Source organism: Cataglyphis hispanica, chromosome 23, assembly GCF_021464435.1.
Source record: "Cataglyphis hispanica isolate Lineage 1 chromosome 23, ULB_Chis1_1.0, whole genome shotgun sequence".
Lineage (NCBI taxonomy): Eukaryota > Metazoa > Arthropoda > Insecta > Hymenoptera > Formicidae > Cataglyphis > Cataglyphis hispanica.
The window spans coordinates 378,739-398,534 of record NC_065976.1 but is presented as its reverse complement, the minus strand read 5'-3'; the positions used below and the strand labels follow the sequence as shown (position 1 = coordinate 398,534).

The following is a 19,796-nucleotide window of genomic DNA, read 5'->3' as shown; positions in this document are numbered from 1 at the left end:
ATATAACGATTCCGTCATGCGGCTGCCACACATCAATTAAGGTCAATTTGAATAAATTAAAAAATGTATTTAATTAACTGGTGGCGTAAACTTTGTATAATCTGAATATTGGTGGCATCAATACTTGTCGTGGGATAAGGAAACGAAAAGTCCTTCCTCAAAAGTTTGATTTTTGATGATATTTTAAAAATTTCCGATCTACGCAAGATCAAATAATTCAAGCCGCGTTAAAAAAGTTTGGAAATAAACAACTCTCGCTATTTCACGGAAATAGCAGAAACAGGATTAAGAAATAACGGGTAACTATAGGCTATCATTTTTTCTTGACTGTCAGTAAATCTACTAAAATGGATTGACGGCTTTATTGAGTCGAACCTTTGTCAGACCTTGATATTGACGTGATTTATCAATAATAAAAGCTAAATACGTGTATCGAATAGACTCATTAAATAATGATTGCATTTTTAGGAATAAAAATAATAAAATATATTTGACGAAGTTTTTTGATAATATTACATTTTCTCTATAAGAAATTTGTCATTTATCATCAGTTCAATTATAATAGCAGTATGTATTTTTTTAATTACATCAAAATTAATGACAATTGTTAAATTCTATATTTATTATTTGCTTATTTTTAGTGACAGAAATATTCACAGAAAAGTAGAAGGAGGATATGCAAAAAAATTCGGGGAAATCCTTCAAACACGTATGTAAATTAAACTTCCTGGCACGACATACATATGTGTCACAAAAAAATTTCCTACATTCTTCATCCATGTAAGTGTTAACCGGATATTTTGCCAAATATGTATTCTGGGTTTATCCATAATAGGCATTCTGTTTAATTTGCCTGGGTTATATGGACTTTGAACTTGCTCCGTTAATAAGTGTCGTATTTAAAATCAAACTTTTCTCCGTCTCTTTCCTCTTCTCCCCGCAAAAATATGCAAATTTGCTACACGCATATATAAATGATTTTTAAAACTTTAGAAAAGGATATCGCGGTTACAAATAAATTTATTCTTGCTTAATATGTGTACGTAATGTACTTATTTATTTAAAACTTTTTTTTAATAAAAGAATATATATAAACTATAAATCGTTTTAAAAAATTTTTAATAAGTTGCATATTCTATATTTATGTATATAAACAATGAATGAAACAATATATTTATTACTGAAGGTGCTTAAAAAAAATTGAATAAAATAGTTTATTATTTACGAATGGATTTATTACACATTAAAACATTTGTTTAAATTTGTTCAAAAAATTTAAACATATTATTTATGTTACTTAATTATTTAATATATTTTTGAATGTCGAATTATATATAATCTTATTTATTTATAAGTTTATCTATAAGTACTAATTGTAAATTATTTCTCAGATTGAAAATGTTATTATACATTTCAGATAATTACATTCTTCTCAAATATATGTGAGAAACAATAAAATCATTGTTAATGATATATAATAATTAGCGATATATAATAATTATTCGTACACTATTTTAGCAAATATATATAAACAAAAGTGCTTAATTTTCACTAAAATACTATTATATATATATATATATTGTCATTATATTTAAATTATTTAGTATTTCATTTATGTTTCTCTTTAACCAGAAATTTTATACGAATAATAATATATACATATATATATTGGTAATGTATTATTATTTCATCTAATTTATTCGATGTCTTATTGCATTGTATAAATATTTTGATAAATCATGCTCGATCGCTACCAAATTTTGTTATCTGGGCACAATTTCATCTTGCCTGCCGGTCATTCGGAAAAAGTGCGAATTAACGTTCGTAAAGATGTAGGGTGCACTTTTTGTAGGACAGAGTACTCTTTCCAGTATCTTAGGTAACCCATTTTCCGTTTTGTTTCCGACCGGTTCCAACATATTATTCCATAAAAGATTGGCACCTGAAAACAAAAAGGAAGCGAATACTTGAGAAAAAGCGAAAATATTACATCATTATTTGTTTCATTTATTTTGCTAATTTTGTGTAAAAATAACATTCTCTTTCACCCTCATTGACATTATCTAACAGATATTTAATGACTTCTCTTCATTCACACGTTGCTAATAAACGCGCACACCGTTTACAATAAGCCAGCTGTAAGAAATATATGATTATTAAAAATGATCATTTTATTGCCCATGAAAGCGTTACTCTCAAACAAACTATTTTTTTTTTTGATTACATAAATCGAGAAATAAATATTAATTGGCGATTTTTGTGCAAGAGGCCTTTATTAACTCGTAATAGCGAATTAATTCCTGAGAGTCGTTCTTATTATTTTCAATTACATCAGCGGAATATAAATTTTGTTTTAACAAATTTATTTTAATATTTTAATAAATTTTACATTTTTAATTATTATTATTAGCGCTTGTCACGTGTCTCTGATATAACAGTATTTATGTTGCTTGTGTATGGAATTTTAAATTAATTTTCAAGTTGAACGTTTTTATATACAATACTTACTCAAATGATCGGTGTTCATTTTTCAAAAATATAATTAATATAACTGATAGCCTAATTAATTTTTAATGTAAAATTAATTTATTTTAGACACTTTATTGCAATCAGCCATTATGTCATTATTTGTAATCTGCATTTGATTTGCATAAAATAAAATAAAATTTAATTTTTACATATTAAAAATTACACTCTATTATTAATAATATAATAATATTTTTTTAAAAATATAGCAAAATATGTAAATTAATAAAATAATAATAGCTTTTTAATAAAATGTAGATAAATAATAATAAATAAATAATTACGCGTAAAAAAATTTATTGTATTTTTTGTATTAATATTTTTTAACTTTATTTAGTTGTTATTGTACACACAGATTTTTCATGTCTCCTAGTAAAGTGCAACTGTTTTAATGCTTCAGTGTTTTTTTTATATCGATAGGCACAACTGAATCGATGACAATAAATAGTAAACAGACAAATAGTAAACAACATTATTAAAATTATATGCTTTATAACATTTAGTTTAACATAAAGTTAATATATTGCTTAAATAAAAATATTTGCTTAAAACAGCAAAAGTGGAACGATAAAAGTTAACATTTCTTTTACTATTAATATATTTTTTACCAAGCGCATGTCCTTTTTGACTAAAGTGGAAACAGTCGTATGTGACCAAAGTAGAATCGATAAGCGGTGCATGATTAGGATCTGCGTTAGGTGCATTGAATAATTTAGTAAATGGTTGTAATACCACAGTGAACTCCGGTGATTTATCGTACCTATAAAGAAAAACAACAAATATATTACTATCACTAACGTTTTTGTGTATCGTAAATAAATTTATGAATTTAACACATTGAATTTTCTTAGCACATATATATCGAATATAATAAAAAATTTTTTTTTAATAATAATAAACTTTGACAAAAAAAGAACTAAAAAACAATATATTGTTGCTCAAGCAAAATATATTTAATTATAAATTAAATGTTGTTGAGGATCTACCTTCCTGAAGATATTAAAGTTTCGGCGGCCTGCTGATAGAGTCGTGACATATTCGACGCGACAATTTCCGGTCGATTACCTATGTGCATACAGGAGCAATAAAGAGGATGCAATATCTTGCACATGACACTTTGCTTTACTCTAATTGAAACCGTGACATCTATAAAAAAAAAAAAAATACGGATAGATATAAATACATAGGTGTAAAGCCTTTATGAAAAATATATTATTGTATAATTATTATGGACTTTATAATTTTTGTTTTATAGTATTTCAAAATCTGTTAGAAAAGGCATTCAAGCCATAGTTACATATGCAATAATATAATGATATTTTTTTGTTTATATTAATATATAAAAAAATCATTAAAAAACTTTTTTCTATTTTTTGTACAAAATTAGTAATTGACAAAAATGGAAAATGGCTTTCTGATAATAATCAATGCAAATGAGAACAAATTAATAAGAGTCAACTTCCGCATTTTGCCTCTCATTAGTCCGCTCGCAGCTCATTTACATTGATTACTATTTAGATTTCATTTAGCTAACCTACTCATTAAAATTTTATTAAATTATCACCTATGGCTGGGATTAGATTGACCAACGTGCGAGGAAGCGTCATCCTTAAGTAATCAAGCACTTTTCGTAACTGCAAGGCGTAACGCATTGGCGAGAACTGTTGCGGACTGTAACATTGCGCTGAGCAAATATCATTAGCTCCAAATAAGATTGTAATAAGCTGAAACATAAAAGAAACGATTTTGTTAGAATTAAGTGAAAATTTTAATAGAGGCTCTATTCCTTCTCGTCGATTATCTCGTGTCGCAATAAAGAATTACGAGAGACGGATTATTACCTTCCAATGTTTCTTCACATTTATTTTCGGATCGCTCTTGATTCTCTGCACTAAGATTTTCGCTTGCTGTAACGCGTCCTCCGTAGCAGCAACTGGGAAGGCAATGTTTAGTTTCGCCGAGGTTGAATGAAACTCACCCGTGCCGGTAGAATATCCGGTTAATTTCGGATTAAATATCTGTCATTGCATGAAAAATATCGCATTTTTATTATAAATGAAATTTATAACTATATAATAATTTATCAAACACTTGGATTGAACAGAGCGTGACGTAGCAGATCGATATAATGTAAATATAAAGATACTTTACGTGTTTGACATGTCATACCTTCAAAATGTTAGGAAGCGTGAGAAACTGCCTCCAATTGCCCTGGCCTCCGGCGCACCAACTGACCCCGCGTGCCTCGATGAAGGCTCCTGTAGCAAACTCTTCCATAGCGCCGTTGCCGGCGACTAAGGAATCGCCAAGACCACCGATCACATCAATGTCGCCTGGTCTTAATCGATGAACGTTATCTGGTATTGATAAGGATCTGCTCGAGAAATAAAAGGAAAATATGAATTTTTGAAATTTATTCATCAATTTGGAGATCGCCGTATATTCGCTATATATTTATCGACTAAACGCGATCATCTGCTGATATAAATCATATTTATTGTCATCAAAAAATAGTGCAAATCATTAATTAGCTCCAAATTTATAATCAGAATACGAGCAAGTATCTGTATAATGAAAATACTCGACTTCTATTATAATTGCCGAGAAAATCATATTTCACATATGATTTTGCATAAAAGATTAATTAAATGGAATTATACCTGCCAGAACGCACGTTACAAGGAAACGAAATATTATCGGGGATTATTGGTTGTCTTCGTACGTTGCTGCCTAGCATAGGATATGAAATTCCATTTGCATCAATTTTTTTCTGAAATTTATAAGATTTGAATGAATTACATTTCTAGTTTTGTTCACTTTATACATTCTAGTTCTGTTCACTTTCACACACATACGAAGAATATACATGCAAATTGGTATATCTAATCTTGTGTGCGTATTAATTACAATAATTCTGATGATGCACAATTATTTTAAAAAAAAGTACAAGGATTATAGTACGATTTTGCGTATCATTGTAATCTTTTATAAAATTTACTCAACTGTGTTGTAAAATGGTAATTTCTCTTTTGGAGTATGACGCTTTGATGCCATTCTTTTTCGTTCAACTACAATACCTAATTACGCGAGATTCGTATCTTCAATGAAATGACACTCATCGTCAAATACTCGTTTAAGTAATTTGAATTTGCACAACTCACAAAATATGATTTACAATTTACTTATTGTAACAGCAATGATAATTTCAAACAATAGTATAGGATTTTCTTGAAACATTTTTTACATTAATTATTTTGTTATAAAAATAATATTAATTATTAAACTATATTTATTGAATTTTTTAATTTTAAAGAAAATACATGTAAAGACAATGGGGGGCAGTAACATCTGTAGAAAAATGCAAGAAAAAGTTTTGATACTATTTCATTTGACCATTTCAACTTCCTGTTATCGCTCACGTAAATAACTGATATTGAAATTTTAAAAATATTTTTGAAAATATATGTAACATATTTCCGACATTACATTAAATAAATCTGTTACTGCTAATATACATAAGAATTATTGCAACAACCAATTGCGCCAATGTATCTCCAAAGTAGAACAAGACTTTTCACTCGTGGTTTTTTTCTGACAGCGCATTTAAGACAGTGTCGATTAGAGTGCTTAATATTCGACACATGTCTATACTCTTGCTTTCTTCAATTTGCATTCCAAAGCGTATCGCGTCATGACTTAAATATTGGCACATATAAATAATTCGTCAATCATGCCATCAAAATAAATGTCATTTCAGATATATCTTAATTATGTTTATCAGACTTTCAAGACATTGTCAAATTTTTTATTATCTGCATATATTTTATTACAAATACAACGTATATTTTGTCTACTTTTTAAAATGATAATTAAATAATTAAGAATATTTATCAATATTAAAACATAAAATTTACATTTTACATTAATGTTTATTTTATGGAATTTTTATGAAGTTTTTATAAGAAGAGCATATAATGTGGTGATGACAATTTTGGAAAAGAACAATATTCAAAAAAATAAAAACCAAAAATTTAGAAAATATTATTTACAAAGTTTATAATTTATAAAGATAAAGAATATATTGAAACGGCCCTGAACATATCTGATAGGCACAAGGCCTGCAAGTCAACAAAGCGAACAAAAAGAAATGTTCCGGCCTTTCTCCGATTGCGTGGAATACAAAGCATTCTTCTTTTCGAAATGCGTTGGCAGCTTCCGGTTTCTAATATTGAGATTCGATCCTTAACATCATAATTAATTTCTTTCATCAATAATATTAATATTGAATAATATTAATAAGAGCAAAAATTTATTATAAATAGGCTTATAAAGAGCGTGTTAATGATTTATCTATGTGTTTTATATTATTTTTTTATTATTTTTATATTAGAATCATTGGTAGAGAGAAGAAGAAAAAATTATTTGACAAATAATGTTCAAATTTTGTTAGACTTTGTAAATATTTTTGTAAATCGAATAAAAAATTACAAATCGTCCGGATAAAAGAATACCCGATTTTAACTCGCAAATCACGCGCGATTTCTCGTTTGGTACGCCAACGTATTTAAATGATCTCTTGCATACTAAAACATTTTCGGCAATTTTCATAATAATGTCTCTTGTCAGTCAGACTATTGAATTTGTGAACAATTACAAACTTGGTAACTCTCACTTCCTTTATCTTCAACGGTTACATTGTGGTTACAACTTAAATTGCGGAAATTAACATTAGTAGGACAAGTTTCTTTTTTTGCATAGTTTTGCAATTATGAATTTTACATATCCTATTTTGTATTATATAAATAATTTCAGTGCACTTTTTCTTATTTATTTTATTTGCTAAATTATTTATTTAATCTAGTTTGTTATATATTTATGTATTTATTTATTTCATTAATTTATTTATTTAACTTAATCCTTAATTAATTATGTTTTGGTAATTTAAAATTAGTTTAATACAAACATTTCTCGAATTGTACGTTGTTACAATCCGAGAAATAAACTTTGCAAGAAAAGATATATCTTATATATTTACATATATAAGAGATAAATATATATATAACAGATAATATTAATCAGTATAAAATTTAGCTAATTCTTAATTTTGCCATCTTACCAAAAACTTACCTTGCCTGCTTGAAGTATACTGTACAAGAAATCCATGAAGGTCATGCAATCGCTCGTATGAAAGCCAACAATGGCCAGACATAAGTAAATTATTTGAACTCGCATGATTCTCGAGAGTTATCAACAAGTATTTCGAGATTGGTGAGCGAAGAAATCTCTTTTCGATTTTCTTCAGACTTTTTTATTCTTCAATTGCTAATCATTTTATGTTGAAAAAGATCTTCGGTTTTCGACTTGATCGAAAAGAGACGAGACTTCCGGACGCCATTGATTCCCTGCTTCAATCCTAGCGAGCGTCTTTGACAAGTCTTCGACTGAAGAGAACTGCAAACTTTGACGTACGTACAAGTCGTTATTTGCGCATGCATAGAACGAGAAAATCGTTTCGATAAAACCACGACCAGATTCCCGTTTATTTAACGACGGATACCTACCGCGATATAGAGAGTTATTTAATCTTTCTTTGATCCTTCAAGTAATAGATAAGATTCTAACTAATATTTTTATTCAAAAGTAAAGATGCAGAATGTATTCTCCAATTTTTTTTTTAATATTGCGTTACATATATGCAAGTTTATATTCTATATTTATATTTTCAAATAAAAAAAAGATACAAAAGTTAACATTAAACATTTCTGATTGAATTCTTAAGTGCAGGCAAAAAAAATCTTTAATTACTCTTCTTTGAAACTTGTTTAATCTTTTAATCTTATTTTAAATTTTGAAAAATGGAAAATGTGTGGGAGCTTTTCATCTGTCATATCACTTGTGTATCGACATTAGAGCCAGCGTGAAACAGTTATAGGAATCGTCATACAGACTATACATGCAATTCGCAAATATAAAAAAAAAATACAATTAAATTTAAGATAAGATACAAGAAATTTTTTTCTTCACTCATTTGAAAACATCTAAACACTAAACACATCACAATTGTTAATCTTTTTAAACTTTGTTAGCTTCAATATCTATGATTTAAAGAAAATGAACATTTTTTTTAGAGACTCCGGTTATATCAAATTTGGCCCTACGATGCTGCTTTTTAATTAAAATTATATTAAACATATATTATATATTTTAGTTTATCTTATTTTAAATTACTATAACGATACTTTCTTTTTATTATAAAAAGCCACTATGATTTCGCTTAATTTCTCACAGGAATGTAGATAATCGAAACAACGAACAATGTTTTTCCATAATTTTGCAAGGATATAAAAAATGATGAGGCTTTGAAAGTCACTTTATAGAATCCCATTTGAAGAAATAAAAGACGCGCTTTCGCTGTTGTCTAAGTTTGCGTACCAGTCCCGCTGAGTATTTTCATAAATCACTTTTCATATCTTTAGAAAATGCAATTTGTGTATGCGAAAAAGTAGAAACGATGTTATCAGAATATCCATTCATATATGAATACATTAGCGTGAATATATGAATAGCTTTTTAACGCGTGTGTCAGCATAAGGAAGAAATTATATATATATATATATATATATATATATATATATATATATATATATATAAATTAAACTCTACGAATATTTTTTCATAGATTGAATTGAAAAATATGCTAAAGTTAATTAAATATTTTCTGTGTAAATTTTGTGTCTTGCATAAATTTAATTTATAAAAATTATATGATTTAAAGTCGTTATACGCAATATATATATGTACCTTATCATCTGGTGATCTATTATCCCGCATCATTACAATTGAGGAATTGTTTAAGCATCACAAAATTTGTTATTAAAAATTTAGAAATTTTTTATTGTAATTAGTTTTTCCTTATTGTATGTAAATTAACTTTTACATATCTAAGATTAGCTTTTTCAAATCATGAACATTTTCATCATGACAACACCTTCAAGTCGAAAACTACGTGATTAATTTCCTTCCTTTTGCCATAAAAATCGTTATTTTCTACGCAGAGGCGCTCAACAAACTGTCAAATAATTATCTAAGCACCAAACTCTGTCGCGCGAAATTATAATTTTAATAAGTTAATAAGTATTCTCGCGAAAACATCGGGAAACTTCAAGTGTCGGTTACGCGAAGAAAGCCGATTCTTTTCAGCAGTATTACCGGATGACACCACTAAACATGAATGAAGCGGGTCGAAGACAGACGCTCTCATGCCCATCGATGTGATCCCCACCTTTGAACATATTGACGGTTCTCCTGCATTCTTTCGTAACCCTACGCGATGGTAGACAGAAGCATACATAAGTGACAAGACATTAGATGATCGATGTTACGATAAATCATCTTTCTTCTTGTATGAATATATACACGCTTATACTACTTTTTGTACTACATGTAGACACATTATACTTTTTTGAATATTTATTGACAAATTCTCTTTTTTACATGAAACAGTTTGAAATTATAATTAAACGTCATTAATATCAGGAATTGAATATCAAAATAATTTCTTTATATATCGATATCGTGTTCACTTCTATTCTTATAAAACAACAACAAAATTTTTAATCGATATTAGATGTCGATATATAAAATCGCATATCTGATATTTACACCAATCAAATTTTTCTTTTATTACTATTACTATATAAAACCGAGAGATACTGATATCTTCTACATTTCAATTCCTGATTCACACATCTTGCAGTTTGTAACATAATCGTAAATACATGAAGTGCAACTAAATAAAACATATATTAAATTTAAAAAAAAACAGTAGAAATAATACAATTATACATATAACTTAACGTTGTGTAATTTTTTATCACGACATCATATTATATAACTGCTTAATTCATGACCTAATAATGCAATCGATACTTTCTCCTTTATTAAGTATCTCTCACACACGTAATAATCAGTTTTGCTAGAGATTTTGTCTTTTTTAAATTGAATTATATATATTAACAAAAATAGACCAAGCAATAATAACATAGTTCTAAGAATAAGTAGAAAGGAAGGGAAAATATAACTAGAAGGTCTGTCTCTTTCTAATGAAAGAAAGTAGCAGAAAACTAAATGCGAATATATGCTAAAAACGCATGCACACATATGCATAAGCGCGAATGAAGCACGAAGCCATTACTAGATATGTTTTCTCTTCTTTTTTACTTAAGTCTTATACCAAAACATTGCGGAGATAGAAAATAGGCTCAGTCTATTTATATATTTAACCATATACGCCTGAATTTGCATTTGTAGCCAAATAGGGTCTTTCTTCTGTTGGACACAAGAACGTTTTCCAAAGTGGTTCCCAGCTCGTCGACTTCTGACCTACTGGTTGCAACAAATTGTTCCATAGACCATTTGCATCTACAAAAAAATAAAAACAAAATATTTTTAATGCATTTAATTTTTTAATATTAAATTAAAATTTTATTTGGGTTTTATTTGATGATAATTTCGATAATTCGACCTATATTAATAAGAGTATTGTAGTGGATTGTCAAACCGATTTACAATACAACTATAATTATATTATAGTATAATATATATTATATTATTGTTCTTTTTAAAATTATTGCAACATTATATATTAACTGACAACCTTCAATAGAAAAAATTAAATTAAAGAGATTTTAAATACAGAAGATTAGTTGAAATAAAGGTGAAAAAAAACTTGAAGATTAAAAAAATTAATGCAATATTTCTTGTTAAAGAAAAGTGTACTTACATAGAGCATTAGTTATTTGCCTAAAGTGAAGACAATCGATGCTTAAATATTTATGCACAGGAACAATTCCATTTTTATTTTTTGGTAACATTGAATTCATTAAAACGGGTTGAGCTACGACTGCGAAATCCTCACTCTGCCATTCTGGCATTAAAGAGATTTCTATTTCTGCCTGCGCCCACCTAAAATATTTTTTCCAATATTTATTCAATTTTTACATTTTATTTTTCATAATATTTTATTACCAATAATATTTTTATATTTCGAGGATATCGGTTAGAATTAGTTTATTATGTTGTTATCAAATATTGCTATGTAATATAATGTATATCTAAAACTACGATAAGTCGTGTTATATCAAAAAAATTTGCTAAGAATAATACGAGCTCACCTTTCTATTATTTTGTAATAATATTCTCTATGAGGTCTAAATGAAAAGCCAAACATACAAGGGCACTCGAAACCCATCGTGAGAGAACAATTTAACTCCGGGTTTCCTCTTTGAGCTTCAACCAAAACCTTTGAACTTATAGGCGCAATTATAGCCACAAATGTTTTTGGCAAATTTTTCTTCAATATCCGTAAAGTTTCGATTACATTTGCTTTATGATCTTCTATAACCTTTTCGGCTGTTGGTTCATAGCATATATTCGCACAAAAGTCGTTGATCCCAATATTCATCGAGACAAACTGTAAATAAAATATGTTATTATTAATATTTAATTGCCAGAATAAAACAATTTTCATGACTAAGATTGCAGAATTTCATTGATGACGAAGTGATACTTCATAAATATAGCACACTAAAATAAAAATTATAGGAAATGATAAGGAAAGTCTTTCATTAAGTTTTTTTTTTATGCGATAGAAATCGATTTAAAACTGTTATAAAAAAGCTTCTATAATTATTTACAATTAATTCAATTACAAATGGTAAAATACGTTCAAATAATAGCATTTGCTACTCATTATTCCACGATGTTTGTGTTTGTAACAAATTAAATTAATCAAATAACGTACCTTCCAAGCCTTGTCCCAAGTCGTACCCACCATTGGATAACTTTTAATTCTCTCGACTAGTACCTGCGCATCATAAGGCAAATCCACTGACATAGCACCGATTTCAGCAACGTTTAATTCCGATGCTTCCATAGTTGTCAAAGAATCTCCCACTGAATATCCTACTACTTCGGGGTTGAAGTTCTAATATATATATATATAAAATTTTTATATGACTTATTTGCATCGTTAAATTAGTAATTAGATATTTCTCAGGAAGTAACATTGATTCAATAGAGCACCAGGAGTAATTTTTCTGATAAATTTTTTTAATCATTGTTCATAAAAAATGAGTAAAAAAAAATGAATTGAAAAATTAAAATATTTTGTTGATTTTATTAACTGTTATTATGTCTTTTTAGCAGTGCAATTATTATTTATTATCACATATATCAAAGCAATTGAGGATTATAGTAGTGGAGTTTATTCATTGTAAATGCTTAAGTTTTTATTGCGACAGCCGCCGTTATAGCAATCACAAGAATATTGATCGTCTTAAAAGTTCACCTTCATGATGTTGGGAACAGTTAGAAACTTTCTCCAAGTGCCTTCGCCTCCGCCGGCCGCGGTAAGTCCTCTGTTGCTTACGAAGAGTGCTATGAAACAGTGTGCGCAAACGGCGGCTCCGGATGTTAGAGAATCACCCAGTGTGGCAATCATTTGGATATCACCCGGTTTTAATTTATTCACCGAAGTTGGTGGTACTTTTGATCGACCAACTAAAATTTATCATGAATTATGTAGCGTTATAAGGAAAATACATAGTGCGTTTCTCTTCCATATTGCATAGTATATATTTCATTCAATTAATTTTGAATAAACATTTTTTTTTATCAAAAACTTCTATACGCATTCCTAGTTTTCAAATAATTAACTATTAAGACAAAAATACATTTTCAATTGATTTTAAGAATGAAAAGAAGAGAGAAAAAGTGAATTTCACTTCATCAATTAAAAAAAAAATTTTGAGATTTAAAATTATAAAAATATTTTTTTAAGATTCAAATAAGATTTTAAATTCAGTCATTTTGCCCTGATATTTTTCTAATTTACGCTTCTTTGCGGAAATACTTTAAAAGGATATTAAAAATGAACTTTAGACTTGAGATTATTTAAGCAGTTAATATTGCATCAAGTAAAATTTATTCTCTGTGCACAACTATTTAATTTAAAAAAAAAAAGTGAATTTTTTTATTACCATCAACATCCAGCTCTTAAGATCCCGAGGAATTTAAATTGTGTTTTTTACATGTGAGAATCAATTTCTTTACTTAATGTTATAAAAATATATTGCAATGGATAATTGTTGACAAAAATGATAAAATATTAATAAATATCTCACGTGAAACATTGCAAGGAAACGGAACATTGTCGGGGACAGGTTCTTGCGCTGTTCCTGGCGGTGGGCATCCTAGCCATCTTTCTATCGGCTCTGTAAAATCACACTCTCATATTACAATTTATTATTAAAAATAATATAATTTTAAATTATATATCTAGTTATAACAACATAAGCAATAAGATAATAAAAAAATAAAGATTGTTCACATTATACATAAATAGGCAGGAAAGAAAACAATAATTATTTAATAAAACAAATAAATCTGCTATTACTAAATAAATGATAAAGTACGGAATAATGCAAGATTCTCTAAATGTAATTCGGTACGCGCGTCAAATTATCAGCCAAGATAATGAATTATTCAGAAAAGCAGTTACAATGTAGGAAGAAGCTTCGCGAAGACGCGAGTTACATTCGTTTACCGCGATACCGGAAAGAAACTACTACCTTTAAACTAACTTAGAGAATGTATATATGCATGTATTTTTTTATTAAAATTAGCACATTTAATATATGTTTGTTCATAAATTAAAAAAATACTTTCATGCGGTAAATAAAAAAAAAAAAAACTGAAGGCGGCAAAGAAATAAAAAAAAAAATTAAAATTAAAATTAAAATAACATTGAGTAATATTAAATTGGCAAAAATCGGAAAAACTATATTATTATAACTAACACACTATATTATAACTAACACAATTGTATAATTTTGCACACGAAATTGTAAAGTCGTTAATATTCGTTGAATACGACCGAGAATCGAAAAATTATCAGAAATGAATAAATTTTATAACTTCACGATTTGATAATTTTACATATGTGGTTGTAAATCACATCAATCAAATACGACTGAAAAAATTATTAAAAATGAATAAATTTTATAACATTCACGATTTGATATCTTTGCGCATAAAGTTATAAATATACATCCATCAAATGCGATTGACTTAGCATCTGAAAATTATCAGAAATAAATAAATTTTATAACTAGCTTATGATTCAGATTTTATAACTTTATATTCATCGAGTGCGATCGAGGTATAATCGAAAAATTATCAAAAATAAAATATTTTATAACTGGATTATGATTTTATTACTAGGTGAAAAATCATAAATACACATTCATCGAATTAGAATCGAAAGAAGATTGCCAAAAATGAACAAATTTTATAATTTAACTCACGATTTTTTATAATTTTGTACGCAAAGTCTCACATCCATTTATCGAATTAGAATAAACACAATCAAAAATATGAGATTTAACATTATATGAAAATATATAAAAGATTTACATTCTCAATTTTCTATTATATATGGCAAATTTTAAAATCTTGCATGGACAAATTATCTTAATGTAAAATTGAATTAAAAATACTAAATATTATACATTTTGAACATTTTTACTTGAAAATAATGCCGAATAAGATATGCTTATTACATTACGATAAAAATTGACAGATGCAAATTTCAGGACGGTAATAAGATCTTAGAAATCTTAGAAATAGATATTTTTGAAGAAAAAAGGAGTTAAGAATGTGAGCTTTTTTCCTGCATAATCTTTCATACCGCAGATTACGCATACATACCATAAAAATCCTCAACCCAATGACGCGCGCTGATAAATATCATGTCGTTAAAGGGAGTATCCAGAGCAGTCTTAACAGGCTGACTTGATGCTCTCCAACACAACTGCAGTAGCAGGATGCAGCAGAGCCATTTCCACATTGTTTTCTTGGATGATAGAACCAGTGAGAAAGTTGAAATTTGGAGACAGGGTAATACCGTGAATACCTATTTGGTAATGGAAGCGTGTTGCACTGTACGAAATCGAGGTACCGAATGACCCATCGCACAGTCCAACTTGTGAAGAAAACTCAAATGCAATACAGAAATCGCAACCTTGATCAGAAACAAGGCCATTTCGCTTTTCACCCCGCTACGGAGAACAATAAACCGCTTTATGATGTAGGAAACAACGCGGATATCTTATCTTTTTTACTACCCCATTTTTATATTATTTTTTTAATATTCTTAAAAATTACATAAAAAATAGTTTATTATGTCGTTCAATATTTGTCCTTCAATTCAGCAACCATTTGGCAATCATATCTTAAGTCACGCGCGACAAAAATAGCATTGCCGATCATATATCCATACTGTAAATGTTTTATTATTTGAAGACAAATATATATTATTTAAAAAAAAAATGGAATCGGATTTTTATTCTTTAAGATACGAGAAAAATTAATTAAAAAAGTACATTGAGACTCTGAATGCTCAATGCATTTAATTACAGCGTATCATTCAGTGAATGCAACTTGACAAACAATAATATCACTCTAATAAAAAAAAATATATTTGAAGGATAATACATAATTATTTTATAATGTATAACTTTCTAATAATGTATAACATTTTAATATTGACATAATTATCTCTTACTCAAATGCAATTTAATTGGCTTAAATTTGTTAAATAATCTATTGTAAGATCAAGATACGTCTGCATATCCGTCGAATTACTTATTGTTATGTTGTATTACCGATTTTATTGAAAAAAAGTACAAAAATAGATAAAAATTAATTATAAAAAGAAATTGTACTTTAACAAATAAATATAGATGATAAATTTAATAATAATTAATTTCTTTTTTTTTTGTTCTTTCTCTATTGTTTATTGCTCATTCAAGTTTGCCTCTGATCGATAGTTTAATAAGCTCTTATTTAAATAAATGAATATTACCGGACGATTCTCAATAATTAATACTGATCAATCGAGAATCCATGTATCAAACATAGTGTGCGTATCAGTTATCTTCTGCGCATGTATAAGTCGTTTAAGCAATTTGCCGAAAGATTGCGACAGTCACAAAACTTGTGGTAATATCGATATTATGATGTTGGATATATTGTATTTGTATTATCACGGAACAAGAAAATTGTGACTGATCATAGTAGGAGTTCGACTACTGCTACTAACAACGCCTATCTTACCATCAGACGTTTCGGATACGTTTTTTGAAGCGCCTAAAATGATTTAATGACAGACAAAGAGTTCTAGACATTAATAAAGCAATACATACTTGACAAGATATATATTACAAGATGTATGTTTATCACATTTATCTGTAATTATGTCAAGTATGATGGCAAAATATTTGAATAATACTTAACGCAAAAACAAAATATTACGAGATAATTTAAGAAAATTAATAAGTCAATTGAGAATTGTTTATAAATATTTAAAATATTATAGTTATAATCAATATATGAATGTATGACTTTTAATTATTATATTGTCAATGATTGCAAACGGATTAACAAGATTGAATTTTATTAGTTAAATTGTTGTATATAAAAAGTCCATAATTACTTTAACAATTATCTTTTGAATTTTTTTCTATTTCATCAAATATTAACAATTATGTTTGGTTTAAATTTTACATCTATTATGAGCAAAGTATTGCGCATGAGAGATAAATAATAAATGACTTCACATGCATTATCATTAGCATATATATTTCTACCGATATCTTAAGGCAAAGAGAGCAAATATACATTCTATTGTGTAACTTTTGATTTCGCTTTTTCTTTCTTTAATTCCGATAACATTTAATGTCAATTATTTAATATCTAATCATTATTGCAAAATGAGTATTATTGTAAAGATTATTATAAATTTGTTAAACTTAATAATAACTTAATAATTAATAATAAGGGAATTTTCTAAGGGAAAAAAGTGTCTAAAAAGCTCGAAAAAGGAGAATCGATTTATAATTAACACAAAATAAGAAGATATTCGGTTTCTCATTTGATTTTGATTAATAGACTCGATATCAGATTTTGCACAATATAAGTCTTTTTTTTATAATAACTTCATAAAAACAGCAATATCATAATTATTCGAATAAAAATTCTGTTCAAGTGATGTTTACATTTTAATTATAACACTAAGAATAATGCTACATTTATTTACGCCTTTGAAGCTTGATTGAAAAAATTGTTTTGTATGTTTTTAGTGGCTCACAGCTGGAATACGATCAAATTCAAACGGTTTGAACAAAGCAGAATATCCCAACAAAGAAATAATACATCTCTCGTACGGTCTCTATCGGAATTCTTCTTCCTGCGCAATACCAGAATTCTCATAGTCTACGGAGAATGCTTTGAGGATGAGAAAGGCATGCTTCAACAATTAGGAGACTTCTATTTTCAGCAGCGGTGCGCCTCTTTTGTCGGGCATCGATCGTCGGTTTTTTCCATGTAGGTAAGACATATATAAGGAGTTGAAACCAGAAGATCCGAGTTAGAAGAGACAGAGAACGAGAGAAAGGGGAAAAGAGAGAGCAAAAAATCTTTCTCAGGGAGGGCTGATGGAAGACGAGGGTTTGCCAGAGGTCAAGGTTGGAACGAGTGAATTCTTCCCTCTCTTTGCTTTTCCTCTCGTCTCTCTCTCTCTCTCTCTCTCTCTCTCTTTCCCTCTAGTTTTCTCTTCCAATTCCACCACTTTTCTCTCTCCAATTTTCTCTCCTTTCTCTGGATCGTCATCGAAATCGCAAATGTTCAATATTGTTTTCTAAACAGATATCCAAAATTGTTGATTAAAAACGTTAATTTTGGTTTAATATAGATGTGATTTTATGTAACACGAAAGTGCGTTCTAAGTATATAATAGTCATATCTAAAGTAATATGATTACATCCCCCATATTAATCTTGTATATATTTAAATAAATAAATAAATAAATATATTAAACAAAAAAAGAAAGAGAAAGATATTTACAAATTTTAAATTGACTCAGTTGTAGCATTGTAACGTAAAGTTGTGTAGAAATCAAATAATTGAAAGCAATATTTACAATCACATTGTTATTAGCAATTTTTTTTGTTAAGTATTTTCCCTCAGCGATCATATTTTTGATTAGCATTATAATGAATCATGATCATTACGATTATATAAAGAAACGATCGCAATCACTGACCACCGGAGTTGCCAGAGCTCTTTCCGGCTTATCTTCTCGAAATTCTATTCCGCAGATAATGAATCAGCGGTATCAACACTCGTTAGTACACAGTGGTAGAGTAGAGCTCTTATTACTATCTTGAAATTTAGCAGTCTTACATATAAGATCTCAATTCTGTTAGAATTTTTCTGTTAAGCTTTTGACAAATTTTTAAAACATCTTATATAATTTAGATATTTCAGTAATATATTACACATTTCGCAATATATTATAAAACAACATAAAGTATTCATCAATATTATTAACAATATTATATATTATTAGAACAAAAATATTAATTTAATAGATTTGAATAGTATTTGTTACTTATAAGCTTTATGCAATTTTATTTAAAGAATTGTAAATGAATGATAAAGGCAGGCATATCTTTCTTTATTGACGTAAGCGTATTTTACTTTTCAAATTTTCTTATCATTAAAGAAGTAAATCAGAATAACAAACTCTTGCTTAATTTGTGTTTGGATCATGAAAAAGAGATAACGGAACTTTAATATATTCTTTACGTTACAGCATTTTATAATAATACCATCTTCTAATATAATCAGCTTTTCTGTATTCAAATATGGTAAAATTCCTATATGCAAAATATGCGTAAAAATTACATAAAAGCCATGTATACCGTTTGAATTATATAACGTTACTACCCGTTTATCTGTCAAAATGTACAGCTAAACGAAATACGATTCGTTGCACACGAATCACATAATGCAATCTTATGAGAAGATTGTTGGCACGTGTCGTTCATATAATAGATAATAACAGACATTTCTATGTAATAATGACTAATTATTATACATATAACGTAACTATTGCAACATATTATATTGCTCAATTATTAATGACGTTACACTATAAAATCTTTTGTAAATATATAAGCGATATAAAAGTGTGCCACGTATAAGATAAGATAATAATTTACATTCGCGGAAATTCTGATTATAAAAATGATTATTTATTAATGATAATAAAAAGCATGATTTGCAAAACAAATATTAATTGTATTTAATAATAAGTCATAATAAGTTATGAAAGGCAATGATTTACAGATTTTTCATTGTCGAAGAAT

At 27.9% G+C, this 19,796-nt stretch overlaps 2 protein-coding genes and 1 long non-coding RNA gene across 5 annotated transcripts in view; 1 reads left to right on the top strand and 2 right to left on the bottom strand.

The window, feature by feature from the left end:
• The window catches only part of LOC126857971 (uncharacterized), a 36,266-nt gene extending 18,002 nt beyond the window's left edge, over window positions 1-18,264 (top strand). Inside the window, exon 3 of the long non-coding RNA XR_007688574.1 lies at window positions 17,727-18,264. This is a non-coding gene — a long non-coding RNA (uncharacterized LOC126857971). The remainder of the gene's footprint in view (window positions 1-17,726) is intronic.
• LOC126857940 (phospholipase B1, membrane-associated-like) lies at window positions 1,393-9,716 on the bottom strand. 3 transcript variants are annotated; one of them, XM_050607862.1, is made up of 9 exons: window positions 9,328-9,716; window positions 7,654-7,984; window positions 5,187-5,296; window positions 4,696-4,900; window positions 4,368-4,544; window positions 4,091-4,250; window positions 3,513-3,672; window positions 3,135-3,286; window positions 1,393-1,942 (listed from the first exon to the last, which is right to left on the bottom strand). In XM_050607862.1, exons 2-9 carry the CDS (start codon window positions 7,756-7,758, stop codon window positions 1,764-1,766), a joined length of 1,248 nt encoding a protein of 415 aa, XP_050463819.1. In that variant the 5' UTR covers window positions 7,759-7,984; window positions 9,328-9,716; the 3' UTR covers window positions 1,393-1,763. The 3 variants fall into 3 exon arrangements, with proteins under 3 accessions (XP_050463819.1, XP_050463820.1, XP_050463821.1); XM_050607863.1 differs by having other exon boundaries at window positions 7,654-7,977; XM_050607864.1 differs by having other exon boundaries at window positions 9,515-9,716.
• Window positions 9,979-15,574, bottom strand: LOC126857939 (phospholipase B1, membrane-associated-like). Its single transcript, XM_050607860.1, has 7 exons — window positions 15,295-15,574; window positions 13,710-13,799; window positions 12,875-13,086; window positions 12,329-12,511; window positions 11,700-11,998; window positions 11,309-11,490; window positions 9,979-10,947 (listed from the first exon to the last, which is right to left on the bottom strand). Exons 1-7 carry the CDS (start codon window positions 15,431-15,433, stop codon window positions 10,805-10,807), a joined length of 1,248 nt encoding a protein of 415 aa, XP_050463817.1. The 5' UTR covers window positions 15,434-15,574; the 3' UTR covers window positions 9,979-10,804.
• Window positions 18,265-19,796: the final 1,532 nt, after the last annotated feature.